General features: G+C 38.6%; 1 protein-coding gene across 5 annotated transcripts in view; it reads right to left on the bottom strand.

Moving 5' to 3' along the window:
* Nucleotides 1-27,254, bottom strand: part of DOCK11 (dedicator of cytokinesis 11) — a 212,984-nt gene that overhangs the window by 24,537 nt on the left and 161,193 nt on the right. For 4 of the 5 annotated variants that reach the window (XR_001917616.1, XM_018044192.1, XM_018044188.1 and 1 more), the window contains 6 exons: nucleotides 26,250-26,387; nucleotides 22,500-22,682; nucleotides 18,715-18,828; nucleotides 16,353-16,568; nucleotides 16,207-16,264; nucleotides 6,457-6,563 (listed from right to left, as the gene is read on the bottom strand). Coding sequence is in view for 4 of the 5 variants with exons in the window: in XM_018044192.1 (XP_017899681.1) it covers nucleotides 6,457-6,563; nucleotides 16,207-16,264; nucleotides 16,353-16,568; nucleotides 18,715-18,828; nucleotides 22,500-22,682; nucleotides 26,250-26,387 (816 nt within the window). In the remaining variant the exon portion in view is untranslated. The remainder of the gene's footprint in view (nucleotides 1-6,456; nucleotides 6,564-16,206; nucleotides 16,265-16,352; nucleotides 16,569-18,714; nucleotides 18,829-22,499; nucleotides 22,683-26,249; nucleotides 26,388-27,254) is intronic. The other variant, XM_018044191.1, reaches the window with a different exon arrangement.

Here is a 27,254-nt window from a genome sequence, read left to right as displayed (position 1 = left end):
GAACAGGGCCCTGCTGACACCTTGATTTCCAACCTCTGCACTCTAGAACTGTGAGACAATAAAGTTCTATTGTCTTAAATCACCCAGTTTGTGTACGTTGTTATGGCAACTCTAGGAAACGAATACACCCTCAGTCTTGACTCATCTTTTAATCAGTTCATCGCCAAGTTCTGCCACTTTTACTTCCTAAATATTTCTCAAATCTGACCCTTCCTCTCCATTTCTACTCTCATTGCTAAGATTCAGGACATCATTATTGTTTTCTAACAGATCTTCCTGCCTCCAGCCTTGGCATTTTCAAATCTATCCTCCACAATCTGCCAGAGGGTTTTGATTAAAATACAAACCAGATTACATCCCTCTTCCCTTAGAATCTCATGGCTCCCCATCATTTGCAGAACTAAGGCCAAATTCCTTCATTTGGCACACAAGCTTTGCAGCGACCTGGCTGATATTTTATGAAATCATCACTCCTCAAGCTAGCCTTGTACTTTATGCTCCAGCAGTGATGAACTACTATTAGTTTCTCAGAAGCACCATGGTGTTGTCTTAACTTTGTACCTTTGTCCACTCTGTACCCTCGTGTCCTTTAATCCCTTTCACTTAGTTAACGCTGTAAGAAAAGTCAGATTTCACCTCTTCCAGGATCCTTCGCCTGATTAACACAGAGTAGCGACACAAGAGGCCTATTTTTCTTACTATGATACTACACTGGGTGGATATTTATCACTGTACTTGCCTGTTATATAAGTATTTGACTTTATAAGTATGCTGTGACTCTAAGTGTAGGGAAAATATATTTATTATATTGTTTTCTTCAGTTACTAGCAGGGTGGTAGTAAATAGATGTTCATTAAATGTTGCTACTTGAATAATCTGTATATTAACATTTAATAGTTAAATTTTCTAGTAACAGTAGAAAGGAGGAACTTACGGGAAATAAAAAAAATCTGTTAAAAACTAGTAATGTTTGTCCCAGGAATGTAAAGTTGATTTACAATAAGGAAAAAAATCCAATGTAAACGGAAAAGCCATGTAAACATAATAAAAGAGAAAAAAACGTGATGTCTAGCAATAGATGCAGAAAAAGAATTTGAAAAAATTTAAAATCCCTTCGCAATGTTAAAAAAGAATCCACCCAGAACAGGGAATCGAAGAGATTGTTCTCAATCTGATAAAGAACATTTATTTAAAGCCTGCAGCCTAAACACTCTTCTCCTCAATTTGGGAACAAGTCAAACTGTCTGCTCTTATCATTTCTATTCAACATTATGCTGAAGGTGCTAGCCAGTGTAAGAAGGCAAGAGAGAAAGAAAGAGAGAAGGGAAAGAGATCAGGAAATGTGAAACTATCTTTCTGTGCAGATGACATGATGGCGTATGTAGAAAATCCTAAGGAATATACAAACTACTAAAACAAGTAAGAGGATTTAGCAAGGTTGCAGATCATAAGATCACCATATAGAATCACTGTATTTATGGATACTAGCAACAACAAATTGAAAAATAAGATAAAAAACCCAAACAATACTATTTCCAGTAGCATCAGAACATCCATTATCTAATAAAATATTCAAGAAAGGACTTCTACTCTGAAAAAGCTCAAAATATTGCTGGGTGAAATTAAAAACCTAAACAAGACTTGATTGAAAGACTCAGCATTGTTCAAGCTATCCATTCTCCACAAGGTGATATATAAATGTAACAAAATCTTCACATAGCTTCCAGCAGGCTATTTTGAGGAAAGAGAAAAGATGATCTGAAATTCTATATGGAAATCAAAGGATGCAGAATAGCCAAAGTGACTTTGAAAAAGAACAAAGTTGAAGGACTGACACTATATTATTCCATAACTGAAAAACTTGCAGCAATCAAGACAGTGTGATATTGGTATCAACATGGTCAAATAGATCAGTGGCACAAAACGGAGTCTAGAAATAGATCACAAACATATAAAGAACTGAAATTTAACTAAGGTGCCAAAGCAATTCAGCAGGGATGAAAGAAGTTTTATTTCTCCCCAAATGGTGTGGACAATGTAAAATACCTGTCTACAAAGAATGAATCTTGACTTCTATCTCATTATACGCTCAAAAAAGAATTCTAAAGAGACTATAGACCCAAACATAAAACTCAGGAACAAAGTTCATAGCAGAACATATCAGGCAACATCTTCACAGTCTCGAGGTAAGGAAGGATTTCTCAGACCAAACATACACACACCCACACACCCACCCACACCCACACCCCCATCCACACAAATAAACCATTAAAAAAGAGTAAACTGGACTTTATCAAAACCAAAACTTTCCGCTCAATAAAAGACTTAGTGAAGAAAATACATAAATGAATCCAACACTGGTAAATAATCTGCAGCACATATATCTGACGATGGACTTATATCCAGAATATAGAAATAACTCCCAAAAATCAACAACAACAAAAATAATAAAATTTTTTAAATGGGCAAAAGAATTGAATAAACATTCCACAAAAGATAAATGAAAGACAAAGACCGCGTGAAAAATGCTCAACACCATTAGGCATTAGAGAAATACAAATGAAAACACAGTGAGATATCACTTCATGTCTACTAGGATGGCAAAAATACGAAAAGATTAGCAACAGCTAATGGTGGTGAGGAAGTGAAGCAGCTGGAACTCTCATCCATTGTTGGTATATAAAATGGCCCAACCTCTTTTAAAAACTGACAATTTCATATAAAGTTACATAGAAAACTTCCTGAGGAACCAGCAGGGTATTTACTCAAGAAAAATTAAAGCATATGCCCATAAAAGGTCACAGATGAGAATGTTTAAAGCAGCCTTATTCATAACAGTCCCAAACTGGAAGCAATCCGAAATCCTTCCACAGGAGAATGGGTTTTAAAATGTTATATCGAGAGAACAGAATATTTAGCCAGGAAGAACTTATGATTTACTCCACAACATGGATGCATCTCAAAAAATTTCTGCCAACCAAAAGAGGCAGATACAAAAGGTAGATACTGAATGATTTCATTTTTATGACACCAAATACTGTTAAAACCAGTCTACATCAGATATTGGGGCTGGGCAGACTGACGGGAAATGGGCGCAATGGAACTTTCTGGGCTAATGCACATGTTCTACTTTTTTGTTTCTCGTGATAATGTGTTACCATGGTGTTATATGGGTGTAGACAACTGTCAAAATCCATCAAGTTGTCCACCTGATATGTGCGCATTTTACTGTATGTTAATTTATCTTTAAAACTATTTCAACTCAAAAGTCAGAAATGCAGTCGTAAAAACAAACTAAATTATTAATGGCTTAATTCACCTACTTAAAGAAGCCACTAAATGAACAACAGTTTGTATCTTTCATTTCAATGAAACTTGTAAATCAGTGGCAGTTATTTTCCATTGGCTAGGGCACGAGGAAGAAGCCCTATTATATAAAACGAAACATAAAATGGCACTATGGAGAATATGATTCTATCTGTATACCTGAAATGAAAAGCACATATAAATTATTACTGTAGAACACAAAAGAGTTCCAACAAATGTCTTTACATAGGAAACTGATTATAGTTCTTGACTAACAAGACATATTATTACTTTTCCTTGGAGTACAAAAAAGGGTCAGGCTTAAGGCCACTTCTATGACTAAGCTGAAGCTGCTGTTTGGAAAAAAAGACATAACTGCAGTTGTGCTAATGCATTTATCTCCCATGAACTCCCTGGAATCTTCCTGCTCTGAGCCCACACAAACTGGAGATCTTACATGAAAATCATCTAACTAAAACCCAAAAAATGAATTAATTTACTCCAGGCTTCACAGTCAAGCAATGAACTGGGATTAAAATTCAAGGATATGATTCTCTGTTATGATTAATTAATCCAGCAAACACGGTTTAAACATCAACTCTTCTAAGTTATGGGAGTAAAAGCCAAGTTTACTATCCAGTTGGTTAGTGATAAAGCCTGACATTTATGTAGCAATTAATGACTTATAAAGAAACTTCATGTTTATTGTGAAGTGACCAGGATAGTATTATTATCTTTATTTTATTATTTTTTCACTTAAGAAATATCTATTGATTTCATACAATCCTTTGGGGATTCTCGGGTAGTGCAGACAATGAAGAATATACCTGCAATGCAGGCGACCCAGGTTTGATCCCTGTGTCGGGAAGAGGCCCTGGAGAAGGAAATGGCAACCCACTCCAGCATTTTTGATGCTAGATGGGCTCCTACTGTTATGAATCTTTTTTCTTTTTAATTGGAGGATAATTGCTTTACAATGTTGTATTCATTTCTGCCACACAACATGAGTCAGTCATTGTGTGTGTGTGTGTGTGTGTGTGTGTGTGTGTGTGTGTGTGTGTGTACCCTCTCTCTTGAGCCTCCCTCCCACCCCCAGTTCCTAGCCCTCTAGGTCATCACAGAGCACCGGGTTGACCTCCCTGTGTATACACCAACTTCCCACTGGCTATCTGTTTTACATATGGTCAGGTATACGTTTTAATGCTACTCTCTCAATTCATCCCACCCTCTCTTTCCCCCGACTGTGTCCACAAGTCCACTCTCTACATCTGTGCCTCTAGTTATACTGCTGAGGAGAGAGTCATAGAGAAGTAGTAGGCAGAAAACAAGAGGTAGGAGGTAAAGCTTCTAGGCATAGATCATTTTAGCAAAATGAACCAGAGCTAGCTTGAAAGTGCTTATTTTTAAAAAATATAGTGCATAGAGTACAAAGTGTGTCTCTATCACTTTACACTGCTGCTTTTTATGTTTCTTAATACTACCTTCAAAAGATTCATTTCTGTGGGCCTGCAAGCACTTCGTCGCCTCCTTTTGTTGTTTCTCTGTTTGGTCTTCACATTCCTTAAATGTGAACGTCACTGTGATTCAGTTCTTGGTTCTCTGGTCTTCACTTGCTATATTATCTCCTATTAGTGTGCTTTGCTTCTCACACAGCTATAACTTCCAGATATAGCTCCGCAACCCTGATCTCTCTCTTTAGATTCAGTTCTTAATGTCTAATGACCTGATGTTGTTTCCATTTCAATAACCTTCTACTGATACTTCAAATTCAACACTCATCAAAACATGGACTTCATCACCTTCCCTGTAAAATCATCCATCCATCATTTCTCTATAAATATCCAAACCTGAAATCTCAGTGCTACTTTTGACTCTTCTACACAGCCAGCAAGTCTTCCTCTTTTCCTCAGTGGTCCCTGAACCTGTCACAAGCTGGGTTTAGGCCTGGCTGCTTCACAACTGGACACTTAGGGCAGCCTGCATTCCAGCCTCTGCCCCCAGCCGCCATCCATCGACCTCCAATACATTTCCCACATTACCACCAATTTAACCTATCTTCCTGCTTCATTTCATCTTGTTATTATTCTGCTCAAAAACCTTTGACAGCAATTCAACATTCTAATCAATAAAGTCCAGACATTCAAAGTTTCTCCAATTCAGACCTCCACTACTGCTCTTTCCTATGAGAACCCAATGGCTTAGCCAAAATGATCCATTTACTCTGCTCCCTAAAATACGCCTTACCCTTTCCCACCTCTTCCCTTTTATCCCAGCTATTCTCCGCTGCTGCTGAAACAACTTCAGGGTATCCTCGTTCTTTAAACCTCTCTCTAGTCCTAACTCTCCTCAGCCCAAAGCTCTCTCTCACCTTTGACTCTGCATATTGTCTGTATTATTCAAATGGCACTGTCTTGCTTTTCTCCATTTTGTGTAGGGGGGTTGTCTCTTTAGGTAGACTCTGGAGGTCAGAGATCAGCCATATCTAATTATTTTATACCTCTTCTATCACCAAGTCCAAAGCCTTATTGAGCGAGTGACAACTTCAGGTGTTTACTATCCATATGAAGCTCAGAGAAATTTTCCATCTTTAAAACACCTGGAAGCCTCCTCTCTTCAGCTGTTACACTGTTAACTCTATTTTTTATGGAGATGTCTTCAAAGTATGGTACCTGTGATCTGGTTACTGAGAAGGTGATTGGATGATGATACATGGTACATTTCTAAAACCAGACAGAAAGAACCATTGCAGAGATAGGGCTCCACATTCCAAAAACGGACATCTGATCCCTGGGTAGTTTTAATCCTTATAGTTCATCAACCCTTGGCAAAGTTTGGCAAAGTCGCTCAGTCGTGTCCGACGGTTTGCGATCCCCTGGACTGTAGCCCTCCAGGCTCCTCTGTCCATGGGATTTTCCAGGCAATAGTACTGGAGTGAATTGCCATTTCCTTCTCCAGGGGATCTTCCCAACTCAGGGATCGAACCCTGGTCTCCCATGTTGTAGACAGACACTTTACCATGTGAGCCACCAAGGAAGTCCCATCAACCCTTAGTTACCTTTCAAATTGAGTTAGCTGTAATAATTTCTTAATGTAAATATATTTAAAGAAGTTACATTTATCTAACTGATAATGGAGGCCCTGGAGTCTTACTTCACTATAATGGACATCCATCATTCCAGCATCCTCCTTCATTGCTCCTTCTTCATCTATGTTGGGAGTAATTTTCTTGAAGGCTGAACATCCATTAGGGAATAATTCTGTGTAAATAGAAAGCAGTGAAGTAAATTTACTTTTTAAATGTGTTTTGTAAATGAAAGACAGACTTACATGGATTACCTATCCTTAAAAAATAAACACATACTTTTGGGCAGGAATGAAGTCATAAGTGCAATTTTCTGTTACAAAAAAAAAAACACAACACTTTTTTTTTTTTTACCAATTCTATCTACTATATATCCAACTAGTCTTTTCCCCAAATGATGAGCTCAAGGTACCTACAAATAAATTTCATTCTCTTGACTATCCCTCATCTGCAATGCTTGGTATAGTAAAAGTTTCCTGATATGATCTATTTATTGACTATGCCAAAGCCTTTGACCGTGTGGATCACAATAAACTGCGGAAAATTCTTAAAGAGATGGGAATACCAGACCACCTGACCTGCCTCTTGAGAAACCTGTACGTACATGAGGAGGTAACATTTAGAACCGGACATGGAACAATAGACTGGTTCCAAATAGGAAAAGGAGTAGGTCAAGGCTGTATATTGTCACCCTACTGATTTAACTTATATGCAGAGTACATCATGAGAAACGCTGGGCTGGAGGAAGCACAAGCTGGAAGCAAGATTGCTGGGATGGCATCTGGTCCCATCATTTCATGGCAAATAGATGGGGAAATAGTGGCTGACTTTATTTGGGGGGGCTCCAAAATCACTACAGATGGTGATTGCAGCCATGAAATTAAAAGACACTTACTCATTGAAAGCAAAGTTATGACCAACCTAGACAAAATATTGAAAAGCAGAGACATTACTTTGTTAACAAAGGTCCATCTAGTCAATGCCATGGTTTGTCCAGTAGTCATGTTTGGATGTGAGAGTTGGACTATAAAGAAAGCTGAGCGCAGAAGAATTGATGCTTTTGGACTGTGATGTTAGAGAAGAACCTTGAGAGTCCCCTGGACTACAAGTAGATCCATCCAGTCCATCGTAAAGGAGATCAGTCCTGGGTGTTCATTGGAAGGACTGATGTTGAAGCTGAAAGTCCAATACTCTGGCCACCTGATGCGAAGAGCTGACTCATTTGAAAAGACCCTGATCTTGCAAAAGATTGAAGGCAGGAGAAGGGGACAACAGAGGATGAGATGGTTAGATGGCACCACCAACTCAACGGACATGAGTTTGGGTAAACTCCGGGAGTTGGTGATGGACAGGGAGGCCTGGCAGGTTGCAGTTCATGGGGTCACAAAGAGTTGGACACGACTGGGCAACTGAACTGAACTGAATATGATCTAAAAATTATTAACACTTTGATCCTGTGTATGTTTATCTTCTGTCACCTAAACAAAGAGGGCATGTACTTTTCAGGTAAACATTGAATGAGCTTTTGTAATCATCTCTAGTTCCTAGTTTTACTGGAGAATTGGAAAAGCGCCCTGGGGCTTGTAAAGAGAGAAAGGAAATAAAACAGATGCCAGGGATAAGGGATCCTCAGAGAAACAGGATGGGGTACTGGAAGAACTAGAGGTTTTGGAGTTAGACAGACCCAGTTTTATCATTAACTGTGTGATTTTAGACATGTTTCTCTCTCTAGGACTGTATCTGTAAAACAGATAACAACTACTTATAAGAATTCAGTGAAATGTAAAGTGTTTATAGTGGTACCTAACATACAACAACCGTTTAATAAATTTGTTTTACCAAAGCTACCAATAAGTAAACTAGGTTTCTGAAGATAAAATTAAATAATTGCTAGCAGTTGGTATAGTGACTGCTGTTGGGTCACTGGGAGGTTAAGTGGTGAGCCCCAACTGAAAACTATTGCTGTAGGATTGTGGACCGAATTGTTACCATGAAACAAGAGTCTGGGGATAGAAGGCCACATGGTTGCCCTACAGATTTTGCACTTAGGAACACATCCAGACACTCTTGCTGTGGTTGCATTTACCCCTATATAAGCGGGTTGTCACTTTAAAGGAAAATTCAGTCTCCTTATAACAGAATCTGCTAGTCAGTAGAAAATCACTGGTCATAAAGGGGACAAACAGCTTTTGCCATCTACTGTTCTACAATCTAATAGTGATGCTTAGAAATGATGATGTTCTCACGACTAAATATTTGGTAAGCTTCCTGGTGTTAGAGGATGGAGAAGGAAGAAGGAAGCTTTAAGAAAGCCAAACTTCATACTGAGATTTTTCAGCATTCTGATGGAAAAAGGGTCATGTATCATGGCTTGGTCTATGGGACACTCGTTGAGTAGCAGTGCATTGTGAGAACTTTTTGAAATTTAGGAGAAAACATCCCACTTGATTCATGAAGTGAAGGGTTAGTTAGGCAGTTAAGGAAGAGGCCCCCAGAACTTGAGAACAGGTAAAGAATGTAGTCCTTAACAAGGAAAAGAGTCAACCTCCTGAAGGGCTCAGGCAGCTACATCCATGACTGGGGGAAAAATTCTGTCTACTCTGAGGATAGTTTATTCTAAAAGATTCCCACATCAGGGTTTCTAGAAAAGGCCGGGATTCAGGAGAGGATAAAAAGGGGCCAAAGCATCTCAGGAAAGGGCCTTTCGGTGTGTATCTCAAGTAGAGGGAGGGTAAATTATGGTTCCTGTCAGAAACAAACAGGTTGAGAGCTACTTTTGGACTCTCTGGTCTACATCATCTGGTGTAAAGACTATTCTTAAGGACTTTTTCAGCTTCAGAGTCCACTCTTCTTGCTAAATGCATTATCTTGATTCCTATGCCTGATGATGCATCTTCAATTAGACAAGCACATATATATACACAAACACACACATATGCATATATATAAATATATATGTCCTTGTTTAAGTTATCAACACCCACCAAACTATCCAATGATAAGAGGACTCTTTTTTGTGGGTCTTCAAAATGCTTGGGGAAAACTTTGATTCCCTTTAGTCTTGTTTCAGATGAAACAAGTTAATAAATTTAGGCCAGTATAAATGTGTGAGGGCTCTTCTGCAGCCCTATGGAGCACTATGTCACATGGTCTTGAAGGGTCTGCTTTATATCTTTCTGGTATGTGACCTGGATTCCTGATTCTGCCCTTCAGAGCTGTGGCTTCTGTTTTCCTGATGTTATCCTAGGGCAAGCAAGATGCAAACTGTCCTACTAGACCACTACCTTGAGCACGAATGGTCCCACGAACAAAGTGGAGGAGAGTTTGGAGGGTGGGAAAGCTACCCTTGCTAAAATAAGACTGCTAGTTAGAAGAGGATTAGCACATAAGAGGCTCAAGTGGAGGGCTAAAGGGGAAAGGCTGTAACTGGGAAGGAACCAAGGAAAGGAAAAGCTACGCAGAACAGAAGCTGTCAGATCCTGGGTACAGAGACTTGGGAAAGGGACCAACATTACCCTATAAGGCATGACAAGAACAGACTCTATGGGAAAGGAGATTCCTTTTCCTGGGGTGATGGAGGAGCTCTACAGGCCTGAAGCTTTGCTGAATCTCGGAGGCTCTGTGGTGGTGGAAGAATGCACACTTGATTCTTGTCTACCCTGGGGAAAACAGCTGTGCACTGTCTCAGCAAGACAAGAGGAAGAGGTACAGGAGTCTACTCTCCAGAGAACGACACCTCGAACATGTTGAGGTTTGCAGACAAAGTAGAAGTAAGGAAATTTAGATCCGTTTTTTGATCATGTATTTTGGGGACTGGGAGTAACTAACACCTCCTATCACCGCTTAGAGGTAACTTAGGAAAAGGGAAAGAAAATGCGATCCCTGAGATCTCTGGTACAAAGAGCCAGAGCTCTGGCTGAAAGAAATCTGCGGGTGGGGGTGAGGCAGGGAGCGCTGCGCCTCTCTCCCCACCTTGCCTTTCAGTTCAGCGCCTGAAGCCTGAGAAGCAGGATCCAGAAATGGCCCTGCTCTGCAGTCCCCTCGGGACGCCCGGGGACCAGGTCTTGGCTCACTCAGCCCACCACCCAATGGCACAAACTAGTTTTTTCCTTAAAATCTCTAAACAGGAGAACATCTGTCTCCAATGCGCCAGGCCTGTAGTGTTTCATTCCAAAATGGCAATTGATTAGATTGAATAATGTCTTAATCAGATTTTGTCTTAATCATAAAATTTGATAGAAGCGGTTCTACAATGCCTATTATTTTGAAAATAAGGCTAGTGTAAATGAAACTCTTGAATATAACTTGACAAACAATCTAATTGAGAATAGGAAAACGTAGCATTCAGGTAGACCTAATCAAATCCTATATTATACAGTGAAGTGAGAAATAGATTTAAGGGCCTAGATCTGATAGATAGAGTGCCTGTTGAACTATGGAATGAGGTTCGTGACATTGTACAGGAGACAGGGATCAAGACCATCCCTATGGAAAGAAATGCAAAGAAGCAAAATGGCTATCTGGGTAGGCCTTACAAATAGCTGTGAAAAGAAGAGAGGCGAAAAGCAAAGGAAAAATGAAAGATATAAGGATCTGAATGCAGAGTTCCAGAGAATAGCAAGAAGAGATAAGAGAGCCTTCTTCAGCGATCAACGCAAAGAAATAGAGGAAAACAACAAGCTGGTTTTAGAAAAGGTAGAGGAATCAGAGATCAAATTGCCAACATATGTTGGATCATGGAAAAAGCAAGAGAGTTCCAGAAAAACATCTCTTCTGCTTTATGACTATGCCAAAGCCTTTGACTGTGTGGATCACAATCAACTGTGGAAAATTCTGAAAGAGAAGGGAATACCAGACCACCTGACCTGCCTCTTGAGAAATGATGAATTATGCAAAAAAATTTAATTCCATAAAAGTGTTTTTGATATTTGATAAAAAATCAAAGGTTTCTACAATTTGCTCTATTATGTTTGATAAATAAGTCTGTCTTAAGTGTAAATGGAAATTTTTCTTTCAGTCCTGCACTCAAATGTACTTTTATTTACTCTGAATATCCAGGTCTTACCTAGGTTATGGATTGCTCAGACTGGAAGACAGGTTAACAGATTAAGATTTTAACTTGTGTTTTAACACTAGTGGTTTACCTTGGCATGACTAGGATACTTTAATCACAAAATTTACAAAATCAGGTGTTTCGGATCATTCAAATGAAGGAAGTGAAGGGAGGGAAACCCTAGGATTCTACTACTGCCACAATTTCAGAATAAGATTTTTTAGTTTAAGTGAGTAGAATTTTCCAGGCTTAAAAATAGATGGTACCTATGAATAAATATGTAAACTTCTCCTAAATTTATACTTTTGTTAAAATGCAAAACATCCTTTTTTCCATGCAGAGAAGCGCTCTTTGATTTCTATGAAGGATAAATTCAGAAACAACAACAAAAAAAACAACAACCCTTGAAGGTTTTGTAAAATCAGTATTTAAATGATCGGTTAAAAGCACTGTTTCCACTTCTTGAAGCATGTCACATTGTTTGCTGTTCAGGCTAGCTGCCTCAAGCTAATGTCCAAAAATATTCACAGCAAATTTATATACTTCAGTTCCTATTTTCTCCAATCCTAGAGTTATAATTCTAAAGCTTAAGAACTGATAATACAGAGAAATAATTCTTGATTTTTGCTTAGTTTTAAGGTCGTTGCCCCTCTGAAAATATTCTAAGGAAATACTTTAATATAGTTCACTATTTTCAGTATCTAATGGGTGTAGGTTTCTACTTAGTAGACATAAAACTCTTATTTCAAATTTCTACTAATTGAAAAGATGAGATAATATTAACCTTATATATGTGAAAGTGAAAATGAAGTCGCTCAGTCATGTCCGACTCTTTGTGACCCAGTGGTCTGTAGCCTACCAGGCTCCGCCATCCATGGGATTCCCCAGGCAAGAATACTGGAGTGGGTTGCCATTTTCTTCTCCAGGGGTATATATGTGAAAGCCACACCTAAAACCTTAATTAGTTGTGTTTAGGGGTTTCATAGTTGTTCGTTTATTTTTAACTGCAGGTGTGCAATTTCAGTATTTGTTTTTATGGCAATTTCACAGGCATACCAGTGATGTAGGGAAAAGAAGCCTCAAACAAGGCCTTCTGTTGATACTTAATCTTGTTCTCCACTTTAAAAGCACATATGTACTAAAAAGAAAATACTAGAGCATGTCAATTTCAAACATATGATTGTTGAAAAGAAATTCAGCATCAAACAGAAGGTGGTTAATTTAATATGCAAGTAAAATGAATCATTTTAGTTATGCCATTTTGTTTGTGAAGAAAAATACCTGGTTAAGTATAGAAATTCTCAAATTAAAACATAAAACATGGTTGTGTTCTCATAGCCAAAACCAGAGTGATGTGACTCCCACAAGATGGTTTCATTTTGCGGTAATGTTACTCATTTGACTGCCTTCAAGGAAATATTGAGTTGGCCAAAATATTCTTTTGGGGTTTTCCATATGATGTTACAAGAAACCCAAATGAAGTTTCTGGCCAACTTTATTGCAATTATGATCGACAGTGGGAGATTTCTTTGCAGTGTCCAATGTCAATCAATTTTTAAAAAACTTTTTATTTTGTATTGGAATAGAGCCAGATAATAATGCTGTGACAGTTTCAGGTGGACAGCAAAGGGCTCAGCCATACATATACGTGTATCTGTTCTCTTAACGCAACCATTTTACTCTTTAAGTAGTTAGTTGTTACAGTAGTCAACAATACTAATTTTGGAAAGAGAAGCTTTCAGGCAGATTCCTGAATTAGACTTGTTGAATCCTGAGCCCTGTAAGACCATGACTCCTTTTGTGGATGCCGCCCCCCCCCCACCAGCCCTATAAACAGCCCCAGCTCTATTGAGACACAATTGATATTGAACACTGTGTACATTTAAGGTGTATGTGTTGATCTGATACATGTATATATTGTGAAATGATTACCACATTAGAGTTCATCACCATACATAATTACCATTTTGGACAGAAAAAAACATTGAAGATCTACTTTCTTAGCAACGTTCAAGTATATAACAAAATCTTCTTCACTATAATCACTATATACATTAGATATCCAGAACATATTCATCCTGTAAGTGGAAATTTGTACCCTTTGACCAAAATCACCCTATTTTTGGTATCCCTCTGGCTACCACCATTCTACTTTCTGCAGCTGCAAGTTTGGCTTAAGATTCCCCATATAAGTAACATTGTACAGTATTTGTCTTTCTCTTTCTCAGATTTATTTCACTTAGCATGATACTCTCAACATCCATCTGTGTTGTCACAAATAGTAGGATTTCCTTCTTTCCTTTGACTACATGAACCATGTCTTCTTCATCCATACATATGGATCCATTTCATGTTTCCATAATACTAATTAGCATCGTTTCACTTCAACAGGAAGAACTTTTCTCAGCATTTCTTGGAAGACAGGTCTAGTGGTGATGGACTCCCTCAGCTTTTGTTTTCCTGGAAAAGTACTGATCTGTCTATTTCTGAAGGACAAATTTGCTGGATGGAGTATCCTTGGTTGGCAGTTATTTTTCCCTTTCAGAACTTGAAACATATCATCCTACCCTCTCCTAGCCTGTAAGGTTTCTGCTGATAGCATCCCACAGATCATGTAGGCTTTCTTCACTCTTCATCCTTATCTTCTCCTCTGACTCAATAATTTCAAAGGTCTAGTATTTTAATGCAGATTAGTACTTCTCCTTGATCCATTCTGTTTTTAATATTCTCTATTTCAGTTTTAACTTCATTCATTGTATTTGTAAGTGCCAGAAAATGTTTGGCTCTTTTTATGAGATTTCCATCTCTGTTTAACTCATTTTGTCTGTGTATTATTTTCCTGATTTTACTAAATTTTCTATTTTATTGTAGTTCATTAAGCTTCCTTAGAAAAGCTATTTTGAATTCTTTATTAGACAAATTGCAGATCTCCATGTCTTTCTTACTATAAGATTATAATGATCCTTTGGGGGTGTTATAGTTCCTTCATTTTTCATGTTCCTTGAAATTTTGCATTGCTATCTTCACATTTTAAATGGCAGCCACCTTCAACCAATTTTACTGACTGAGGGTGAGAAATACTTTCCATCTGTCCTGCTAGGGATTCTGAGGCTTTCATAGACCTTCTATGCATATACCTGCTCTGCAATTCTTGCTCCCACATATGACAGAATTCATAACCACATATGTCTTTTCCCCATCACGTAACACACAAGGTCAGGTGCAAACAGCCTCCCATTTGATTTCCCAAGGGTGATGCTACTTGTGTTCTCTCCCTGGCCCACAAACTCTGGCTGGCTTTCTGCACATGCTCAGTATCCATCTGCCAGAGCTGGGTCTCACTGCCTTCAGCAGCAAGCACACAGATCCAGCTACAGGATGGAGGAGAGTGTGGTTGAGGCACATGGAGCACAGGGGGTGCCTGTGGGCCAGTGGAGGATCCACAGGCTAAATATCTCTAGGGATGTGTTGGCAGGCTTTTTCATGGAGTCCATGATGTGGTTAGTAGGGTCTGTTTGCGTGTAATGCCCTCTAAGAATCCTATCTGCTGCTCCCTCAGCCTCTTCCTGCCTCCATCATTCAGCTCACAACTCAGTACTCTAGATGGAGCAAGAGAGAAATGGGCCTCTTTGGGAGCATCCTGTGCTGCTGGGAAACACAGCACCCCTTCATATGCTCTCACTTTTCCCTGCGTTAGAAATCAAGGGTGAGAAAGTCTCTCTTGGCGCTGAGCTGTGCCACCTTGTGGAAAAGGTGACATGAATAAATCAAACTATTCCTCTGACCCTCTTCAATGCATTCAAACTGGTATAATTTTTGCTCCAAGAGCATGCTGGAACTTCTCCACTGGACTTCTGGACTTCCCCCAAGGCTTTCTTGTCTGTGGGTGATTATCGAAAACAAGTGTTCTCCAGGGGATCCTAGACTGCAGCTGACAGGGGCTGGAGCCAGCTCATAGGCCACTGCAAGGTCCACAGACAGCACACAGGTCTGTCTGCCCATTACCTGATACATGGGTGGGTAAAATTCCTCCAGGTCCCTTGGTATGTGGGGCTGGATCCCACAGCTCCCACAAAGGCATTTCATCCATGTATGGATGCCAAACTGTTCTTGAGATGGATATACAAACAAACGACATATTACAGGGCCATCTAGCTGATGTGTGAACTCCCTTTTTTGTCTTTCTAGCATTTTTTTAAATATATTTCTTTCTTTATTTGCCTGCACTGGGTCTTAGTTGTAGCAGGTGAGACCTTTAGTTGCGGCATGCAGGATCTGATTCCCTGACCAGGGACAGAACATGAGCCCTGCACTGGGAGTGCAGGGAAGTCCTCTCAACTCCCTTTTAATACCAAGATTCTGTTATACTAAAATGGCTGTACAGATAGAATTCATGGACAGTTGTTGGTAACGTTGGGGCAGACAGGGGAAAATAAGTTATGTATGTTATCCAGAGCTTCCCATAAGCCCTGAGAAGAATTTAATCTGTGGCAGTCTTCCAGGGAGACAGTCTTGGGAAACAAACATTGAGCATCAGGCCTGGCCCTGTACTATTTAACTTATTCGTGTACTCTTAATGAAAGCAGAAGGCAAATGAACAATCCAGTTTTCTTTTAGAACAACTTCTGTTCAACAGTGAGTGAGATGAAAGGGGAGCATATTTTTCAGAGCTCAATCATATGCCATTCATAGCTGCAAGCTACAAAGATAAAACTCCTTGGGCTAACTGAAGTTCCCCCTGACTTGAAGAACAGAAATATCTTACTTTTTCGATGAAGAAACTCTGCAACCAAAGCTGCTACGTGGACATAACACATTGCTGCCTGAAAAAGGAGACAAAGAAGGAACCGTGAGATGGTGCTCCAGGGGTTTGGGAGGGCTTGTGTTTTGAACAAAGTCATAACTAGTCACCTCTGAAAAATCTCCATTTTTTATATGAATCTTGGCCATGCTATCAAGCCATGTTTTCCTGAGCTCTGGGGTACTTGCGTAGGACTTGGCTAAGCTATACTGGAGATCAATTAGCATTTCGGGGTCCTTCTCATGCTCCTTCATTTGAGCTGTGGCCATAAGAACAGTACGGATTCTCTTGGTCAAGTCTTTGACTTCTGAGGGAAAAGCAGTTGCCTAATGTCAAAACAAACAAAAAAGACATGTTTTTCAATGTTATCCGTGTGCTCCAAGCCTAAGCAGCCCATCCTGGGAATAACATAGAACTTTTACCCCTTGTCAGAAATCTTGGTATTAGGTTCTTGGTTCTTGGCATGTGGGCATGCCTAAAGAGTTTTAAATTAATTCTTTAAACAATATTCTACTATCTCAGGCTTCACAGACTCTGGAGCCATACTACCTGGTTTCGAACCCCACCTCCTCTGCTGTCAATTCAATGTCAATAAAGGTAATCCATATTCACTTTTACTGTGTAATTTTAGTTACAATAATAACTAAAAATTGATATCTTACTATGTACCAAGCAGAGGCCTGGGCAGGTTACATGTTTTAACTTTATAACAACATTATGAGTTAAGACTATTGTAATTCATTTTACCAATGGGAAAACTGAGATACACAGCAGTTAAGTAGTTTGGCCAAAGTTGTGAAGGTGGTAAGTGGTAGAGACAGGACTGACACTCAGGCAGTTAGGCTACAGAGCTCATGACCTTAGTCACTCTTCCACTGACACACTACCATATGTATTAACGTGAAAACCAATTTCCAATTATGTAAAAAAGAGTTTATGAATCACAGAACACTCTGAAGAGGTTAAATACATCATTACTTTCTCTTAAAGGGTTGCTTTTGTCTTCAAAAATAGGAAATTAGAGTTTCCTATTCACCCCACTGGAGTAATCACAATTATATGTAGGGTTCTGAGAAGAGGAGTAGGGACAGATACAGGCCTTAAGGAGCTTTTCAATGTGAATATCACCAAACGTGGAGAAAATAATTTTCAAAAGAGTCTTCTTTAAAGATGACTTTTGAAAATTGTTATTGATATATGTGTGTGTGTGTGTGTGTGTATATATATATAGTCTCTTCATATACATTAATAGAGATTTCATTTACTGGGATAAATCTATACCTTTGCTGTAATAGAGTTTATTGGTAATGATTGCCCTACCAGAATAAAACTGTCATTTCACAAATGAGTCATGAAAAAGATTTCCTATCATGGAGGGCTAAAACAGACCCCATTTACTTAGAAAAAGTTGGCAGTCTAACTTTTATATAACATGGAATTAAGGATGGTAAAAAATGGAAAATACTCTTAGGGTATGAGTAAAAGATGCTAAAGGACATAAGCTATTTCTGCGCTCATGGGATTAGTTGGAGCATATACTTATTTCCTAAGGAACCAGTAGAACTGGCTGAAAAGTTCTACTTTCCCAGCCTGAGAATGGCTGGCACTATTCAGTGTTTTTTGTTTTTTTCAGTCTAAGCAATATTCCTATGGGAATATGTTTTGGTACAAAGATTCGACACGTCCCAAACATGAAGTATGCTATGACTGCAAACTTTTTTTTTTTCCCCAGATTTTACACAAATTGTCAAATTATGCTGGAAGATGACCTTTCCCAAGAATGGGGACAATTCCTCTGGGAGGAAACATTCTGTATTGGCAAAGGAGTCTTCTTCCCTTCTACATGTACATCACTGAAGAACAGAACCTACTCTCCATACAACAGAACAACAAATCAAGTTTCATGGGTTTGACCTCAGCCAACGGTTACCTGAGAACAATAGCCTTGGACATGGGTCTGCCAATGAGTATCTCTGGTAAGCCCCAGTTAACAGATGATTCTTTCATCTTGGAATATCATATAGTAATGAATCCCTTCTGTGTCATTTCTCATCTGCTGACAAAGGATCCAGCAGCTATTAGCAACTCTAGAGAGTGATGTTTTGTGAAATTTCCAACTCAGTGTTTAATTAACCAATCTTATAAATGGTAACAACGGTTGAGAAAAAACTCATTTCTTTGCTGAGTAAGTTTAAAACTCAACCCCAGAAAAAATTCAAATCCCATCATAAACACAGTATAGTCATTCATCCATCCATTCAACTAATCCTGAATATTTACTATGTACCTGGCAGTGTTCTAGGTGCTAGAGGTACAGGGATGTATGAGACAAAGCCTTGACTCGTGAAGCTCACATTCTATACACTTGATACTATATAAATGTTGTGAATCCAGTGCAGAGTTTACCTTAAGAAGTGAAACTCCCCTGACAATGAACATGGTTCTAATTTTTCACTTAAAGTGAGAACATACCTTCATAGGTCTGTCACTGTTTGCAAAGTTATTGATAATGAATAAAGACTCCTGAAATCTCGATCCTCCACTTAGTGCTACATCTGCTATCAACTGGCTCACTGCAATTATTATCTGTGGAAAGAAGAAAACACCATCTTTCAAATGTCTTTTGAACACGTTGCTTGTTTTCTTCAATGTACAAACCCATAGACATTCATATGAAATGCTTCTTTTAAAGATATTAGAGTTTCAAGAAAAGCTATTTTCTTCTTACACGAGGGGTTTAAATTCTTCTATTGAAACAGCAATGGTAGGCACTTCCCTGGTGGCTGAGTGTTAAAGAATCTGCCTGCCAATGCTGGAGACATGGGTTCGAGTCCTGGTTCGGGAAGATCTCACATGCCACAGAGCACTGTGCCACAACTAGTGTGTCTGCACTCTAGAGCCTGTGAGCTCTAACTACTGAGCCCATATGCCATGGCTACTGAAGCCTGCGTGTCCTAGAGTCCATGCTCTGCAACATGAGAAGCCACTGCAATAAGAAGCTGGCACACAGCAATGAAGAGCAGCCCCTACTCATTGCAAATAGAGAAAAGGCTACACAGCAATGAAGAATCCAGCACAGGCAGAAATAAACAAAAAAAAAAATTTAAGCTAAAGACAAAGTCATATCATTTAAAAAATATCAACTTCAGTAAAGCTACAAGATACAAACTTTCTACAGAGAAATCCCTTGCATTCCTATACACTAACAATGAAAAATCAAGAGAAATTAAGGAACAACTCCTTCACTACTTCAACAACAAGAGTAAAAGCCTAGGAATAAACCTACCTAAAGGGACAAAAGACTCAAATGCAGAAAACTATAAGACACTGATGAAAGAAATCAAACACAACACAAATAGATGGAGAGATACACCATGCTCATGGACTGGAAAAAAATCAGTATTGTGAAAATGACCATACCCATACTACCCAAAGCAATCTACAGATTCAATGCAATCCCTATCAAATTACCAATGACATTTTTCACAGAACTAGAACAAAAAATTTTACAATAACACAAAAGACCCCAAATAGCCAAAGCAACCTTGAGAAAGAAAAATGGAGCTAGAGGAATCAACCTTGCTGACTTCTGACTATACTACAAAGCTATAGTAATCAAGACAGTATGGTATTGGCACAAAACCAGAATTATAGATCAATGGAGGTTCCTAGTTTCAAATTTTATTGAGATTTCTCTTGGTTTGATGTGAAAAATCTTCCAAACTCATAGCACAGCTAGACCTGAAACCATTTTCATAATTAGTGAACTGATACAATGGTAGATATCTACCTTCAGTATGCTTGCTAGTTAGTAGTTTTGGCAAAGCTGGGAATAAATGACATTTCTTTGATGGTTTCTCATTTCTTTTCACTAGTCTATCTCAGTGTGCTGGACTTCCAACTCCAGTGCCTCAGCTCTCTTCTTTGTTTCTGACTAGGGCCTATCTAAATAGTTTAGACAGTAGTACATTTTATAGCCTATACACTACATAATGATAACAGTATAATGCCATATAATGGTGCTTTTAGGCCTCACTGATGGCTCAGCAGTAAAGAATCTGCCTGCAGCGCAGGAGATGTTGGTTTGATCCCAGGGTCAGGAAGATACCCTGGAAGAAGGCATGGCAAGCCACTCCAGTATTTTTGGCTGGAGAATACCATTAAGAGAGGAGCCTGGTGATCTACAGTCCATAGGGTCACAAAGAGTTAGACACGACTGAAGCAACTGAGCTTCAACTTGTACCATGCATACAAGTACCAAGTATGCATGGTACTTTTAAATCTCTCAGGCTCCTTTTAATGAATGGTTATATGATTCAGGCTAAGGTATTAGTGGCTAGAAGCTTTACCACTGGTCCTGATAAGCAAGATACTGTAGGAGTTGGGTGTAGGCTCTTGAGCCCAGCTGACCTAGATTCAAACTTTGACTTTATCAATTACAAACTGAATAGCTTTGAGAAAATGAATTAACCCCCTATGCCTCACTTTCCTTAAAGGCAATATAGGGATAATAACAATACCTACATTATAGAGCTATTATGAGGATTTAAAAGATCATAATCATAATACTACAAGTTAATCAGTTTATTTAGCACTTAGAACCAGAGTCTGCAATTTATTAATTCACTTCTATTTGAATATAGGACTTGAGATAAATTGATGTTTACAGAAGAATGGACCCTAATAGGGAAATTCAAAAATATCAGCACACTAACTGCAGAAATGCTTTGGAGGAAGGTGGTATTCAAGTGACATCTCTATGAAAGCAAGTATTAGACACCCTAACATATAATGCTAGACCTAGTATCCAAAAAGAACTAGATACAACATTTTACAGAAAGCATATACTTCTATGAGAGTTTCATATCTCTCATGACGTTTCTAAAAACCTACTTATGGCCGTTTCCTCATTTATAACCCAGTCTCCAACAAACAAATGCAATGGGACTGACCATGGTAGTAAAGATAGAAATATGACCAAGCATTTCCCATATTACAAAGAAGGCAACTGAGCCAAAAACTCCCAACTGTGTTTCAGTTCACACCTGTTTCATCATACAAACAAAAAATTATGGAGATGTTGAATAACAACTGCCACATACTAAGTGTCTATTATGAGCTAGGCATTTTGTGCCTGGTACTACACACACTTTATTTTTAACCCTCATTATAAACCCCACGAGCTAAAATATACTTGGCCTCATTTTACTGATGAGGCAAATAGTTAAGACAAACTGAGTAACTTCCCTGCCACTGCTGCTGCTGCTGCTAAGATGCTTCAGTCATGCCCAACTCTGTGTGACTCCATAGACGGCAGCCCACCAGGCTCCCTGTCCCTGGGATTCTCCAGGCAAGAACACTGGAGTGGATTGCCATTTCCTTCTCCAATGCATGAAAGTGAAAAGTGAAAGTGAAGTCGCTCAGTCATGTCTGACTCTTAGCGACCCCATGGACTGCAGCCCACCAGGCTCCTCCATCCATGGGATTTTCCAGGGAAGAGTACTGGGTGGGGTGCCATTACCTTCTCTGGAGTAACTTCCCTAGAGTCACATATTAAGTAAGTAGCTAAGCTATGATTTAAGTCCAGGTAGGTATGTTTCCAAAGTCCATGTTTTCCACTAAACTTTGAGACTTTGCTCATTTTTTTAACTAACTGGGCATGCTGGAGCATGATAAAACACAAGTATTTCATTTGTTACTTAATCATCTCTTTAATACTCACCATAACCATATGAGGTAGGTATGGATATTTACCACTGTTTTACTTATGAAGCATCTGAGGTACGGAGAGACTAAAGAAGTCCTCACTAAGGTCACACAGTGTGTGATACTTGTGGAATCTGGAATCTATGCTCTTAATATCTCTGTTCTCAAGCAGTGTTGTCCAGTAGAAATAGGATATGAGTCATATGTGTAATATTAAATTGTCTAGCAGCCACATTAAAAAGTAAAAGGACACAAGAGGATTTTGATTTATTTTACTTAAACCAATATAGCCAAAATATCACTTCAACATATAGTCAATATAAAACAATTGAGATATTTTACTTCTTTATACTTAATCTTTAAAAGTCAATATGTCCTAAAAAAAAAAAAAAAAAAAAGGTCAGTATGTCCTGAATTGAGACTAGCCACATTTCAAGTGCTAGATGGCCACCTGTGGCTAATAGCTTTGTATTATCCTGGGGAGCTCTATACCTTAATGTAGAGAGGCTAAAGATTGAACAGAAGAAAGAGAAGCTTCGGTTTTCACTGACCTGCAGATGTGTCCTTAAAAAGGTTTTCCTTTTGGTGTACTCAAAGTTGTTTCTCATCAGAAGATACAAAAGTGCAGAGGCTTCATTCCTGGTTGAGCTAATCTTTGACGTGCAGCACTTTAAAACCTCATAGCAAAACGCAGCACACATGTTTACCCTTCCTTTGAAAAAAGCCGAGGGAAACTAAACAATAGGAAAACATAAATAATTATCTAAAAAGCCATAAAACAGAAATCAATCAACTATCAAGTGCCTACAGTATTCTCCCTAAAACTAAGCTGGGTGCGTTGAGGATACACAATCAACATAAGATTAGGGTACCGCTCTGGAAAACCCAAGCTAGATAAAAACATAAAGACCAGCATGTATAATGAATGACTGAAATCATGACTCATTTCATGATGATGGTCTCAATTTGGGCCATAAAAATGGGAAGGCCAATCTGCATTACTTACTCTTTTGCTTTATATTTAAACAGTTCCTTATGTTATAAACTTCCAAATGCTGGGAAAATTATATCAAGAATCTATTCAGCAAATAAAGTTGATCTTTTAACAAAATGGAGTATAGACGAATTGCACACACACAAACAGAAATATGTGCACCCTCTACTCATAAACAGTGTTGAGTAAAATACAGGTCGGCATAGAAAAAGTACAAAAGTGACTATCTAATCCTCAAAACAGGCAAGTGACTGCTACTTTTGGCATGTATTCAGTCTGCTTTGTGGAAAATAAGCTATACATAGAACGTAGGCTTATTGCAAACTTCCATGCTTACATGTCTCGGCAAGTGAGTACTAAGCTGCTCCAGGGTACACAAAGGATTTTTTCAAGGAGTGTGAAGCTAGATTCTTCCAAAATCATTCTCAGGAATATTGGATTTAAACCCATATTATAGGAATCAAGGTAAGGCTAGGGCCTTATTTCAAAATTATTTCTCAGAAATACTGAATTTAAGTCCATATTATAGGAATCTATCTTCTTTTTATCACCTTAACACTAAGTACAATGCTTCTTACTGTTTATGCATCTTCATCTATTAATGAACATTTAATAAATGTTTTCTAGCTGGCATTGAAAAAATCTCATCAATGGTTTCACCAGATTAAATAAATCTTGTTGGGCAAGATACTTCTGTATAGACAGGAAGGGAAGGCACAGCGGTAGAGTAGTTAATCTGCTATAGGAAGTCTTCTATCTATCACTTCTCTGAGTGGGCAATGACCAAAATTATCATGACCTTGTAATGCCAATTCCAATGGGCTCCCTTTCTACCTTATCTTATTAGACCACTCTGTATTGCATAATAATGCTGATACTCTCTTCTCCTTTGGCTTCTTTCTTGCCTTTCTCCCTATTTCTGTGACTGCTCCCTTTCATCTCCTCCATAGACTCCTCTTCCAACCCCTTCTATGTTGCTTTTCTCCAACACACTGCTCTTAACTTTTTGTTGTTGTTCTTACTCTTCCAGGGGAACTTAAACCACTCCCATGGCTTCAACCGCCACTGGTATGCTGATGATCTCCCTAATTCACTCCATTCCAGCTAAACTGAACTTTCAGTTCCCAGAATTTCAAGCTCTATCCCTTCTCCCTAGAATGTTCTTCCCTGAGCTTTTCAAGTGGCCTGGCCCCTTTTCATGTTTCAGGTCTCATTTTAGAAGTGACAAACCCAAATTCCAACTACATGACATTCTGGAAAAGGCAAGACTGGGGAGACAGTAAAAAGACTGTTGATTACCAGGGGTGGTGGGGAGGGGAGTGGTGAATTGATGGCGATTTTTAGGGCAGTTAAAATACTTGGTTTGATACTAAGATGGGTACGTGCCATTTGTCCAAACCTATGGGATATGCACCAGGAATGAACCTTAATGTACACTGTGCACCTTGAAAGACTGTTGTTGTTTAGTTGCTAAGTCGTGTCTGACTCTTTTGCGACCACATGGACTTTAGCCTGCCAGGCTCCTCTGTTCATGGGATTTCCCAGGCAAAAATACTGGAGTGAGTTGCCATTTCCTTCTGTAGGTGATCTTCCTAGCACAGGGATTGAACCTGACTCTCTTGTATTATCAGCCAAGTTCTTTTTACCACTGACCCACCTGGGGAGCCGATGAGGAAGATTATTATGTGTCAGTGTAAATTCATCAGTTGTAACAAATGCAGCACTCTGGTGGCAGATGTTGATAATGAGGGAGACTGTGTGTATGTTTGCAGGGGTGGGGATATACAGGAAATTTCTGTATTTCCCATTGGATTTTTCTGTGAATTTAAAACTGATTTCAAAATATAAAGTCTTAATTTAAAAAGTTAAAATATAAAAATAAGTGACAGACCCATCAAAAGTAACCCCCACAAATCATTATTTTCTATTTCACCACCTTGGTTCCTTCCAAGAGCTTGTTCCGATTACTATTTTATTTACTTATTTATTTTCTCTCCCCCTTCCACCCACTGAAATCTGCATGAGAGCAGAGATTATGCTTCTGTACTATATTCAAAGAGATTTTCCCATACCTGCAACAATTTTCTTAATACAAATCTAATTATGTTGCTTTCCTGCTTCCCAACACCTAAAAGATGAAATCTAACTGAAAAACATGAGGATACAACCATCTGGTCCCCATTGACCTCTTCAGTCTCGTCTCAATTGCTGAGTCCAAACTAAATCCTAACTTCAGTGCTGCAGAGAAACGGTGCTCAATGAGTGTTTCCTGTCCTTCCATTTACCCTCAGTTCTCTGTAGGCTTCCTTTACCCTAATGGTATTTGTAGATGTGCATCAATGTGTGCTTTCCTCTACTGGAAATAAGCCCTCAGACTGTATCTCTGACACAAAGTCTGACACCAGTAATTACACATCCAGTCACTGTTCATTAAATGAATTATTTCTGAATCTCTTTCCCTTAGTTTCTTTTCATACGCTTCCACTGAACTCAGTTTTCCATTTATTTCTTTATTCCCAAAATTGCATTAAAGAATGGCAATTTAAAATTAAACCTTCAAAATCATCTACTTTTCTATCAATTTGGGACAATAAGTTGCCATGCAAATAATGACAAAAAAAGTTGCTCAGTTAGCCTATTCTACAAAAAACTGAATTTGTCTTGTTGGAGTTACACATATCAGAGTGGAAGCCTAGACTGTGCCTTTCCATAATTTTAACTCCATCTAGGTTTCTGATGCTTAACAGACCAGCAATAAATTTTTGCTGACTCATATTTGTTCCTAAAAACCTAGTCTGAAGTTTTAGTTTACATGACGTAAATGGCCTGAAAATCTGGAGCCCACAGATAACAATTAGCATTGAAAGGAAGGATTTATTCATCTAAACATGTATTAAGTGCCTATCACTTGCAAGATATCATACAAGGCCCTGGGGTTTTGTAACTTGTCTCTGCTTTCAAAGTGATTATACATGAATGCACTCACAATTTATATATCTTTAGCATGATAATACTTTAAAAAGAAACCAAAGAGAAGAAATATTGGCAGTTGATAACTTTACCATGACACTACTCAAAGGAGCCTACTGGAAAAAAAAAAAAAGGGAATAACAAGATGAAATTAAAAGCACGTGCTGATTTTAGGGAATTCGTGGTCAGGCCCTCTTTCTGTATTTTGCTGTTCTGTATTAATGTTTATGAAGGCAGGATTTAATGGCTTCATTAGCTGAGGTTTGGAGATCCTGTTCCCCTGATCTTTTTTACCGAGAAGCAAGGCCACTCGCAGCCACAAAGATGTGTTCCTTACCTTACTAATGAACGCTCGCAGTGAGGCAAAGACATGTTTCAGCGACACTTCAGACTGCCCATTTTTAAGAAAAGCAAGATGAATATCAAATACTTTTTTCATTAATGGGTTGTGGCCATCATTATTTAAAAGTTGACTCTAGAAAACATAAAAAAGCTTTTTTTGACAAATAGTTTATGCTGCTCCCCCTAAAATAAGAGAACAGACTTTACCAATACCTGTTCATCAAACCACTGCTTGAAAAATAACAATAAGAAGCTTAACATAATCTAAAAACATTTCTGCCATCTTTCAACTTGGAAATCTCAAAATACTATAAAAACTACTTAATAGCCTATAAGTAGGGTATACTTAATAGCCTACTTTTAAATAGATGAAAAAAATTCTTTTTCCAGTATACCACAGCAAATACAGAACTATTACGGGAAGTGTATTTTCTATTAACCTAATTAAATTGCTTCTTAATTAAGAAATCAGTAAATTAAAAATAGATATATGATAATTGCTGCTGCTGCTGCTAAGTTGCTTCAATCATGTCCGACTCTGTGTGACCCCACAGACGGCAGTCCACCAGGCTCCCCTGTCCCTGGGATTCTCCAGGCAAGAATACTAGACTGGGTTGCCATTTCCTTCTCCAATGCATGAAAGTGAAAAGTGAAAGTGAAGTCGCTCAGTCGTTTCTGACTCTTAGCGATGCCATGGACTGTAGCCTACCAGGCTCCTCCGTCCATGGGATCTTCCAGGCAAGAGTACTGGAGTGGGTTGCCATTGCCTTCTCTGATAGCCTTTGTATTTCTCTGACAGAAACAAAGTAATGTAAGAATTAAGGAAAACATCAATTCTATTTTAAAATTCTATTATCCAATTCATTTTAAAATGTATGTGTAGTGTATGTCTAGCCACTGGAGACAATTAAACCTTCTATGAGTAGAGATAATAACAGGTATCACAATTAAAAGACTACACAAACTGTTTAAAGGTTCCTTAGATACTAATCAGGAATAG

Source organism: Capra hircus (genome assembly GCF_001704415.2).
Source record: "Capra hircus breed San Clemente chromosome X unlocalized genomic scaffold, ASM170441v1, whole genome shotgun sequence".
Lineage (NCBI taxonomy): Eukaryota > Metazoa > Chordata > Mammalia > Artiodactyla > Bovidae > Capra > Capra hircus.
The sequence above is the reverse complement of the archived record's forward strand: the minus strand, read 5'-3'. Positions and strand labels throughout refer to the sequence as shown.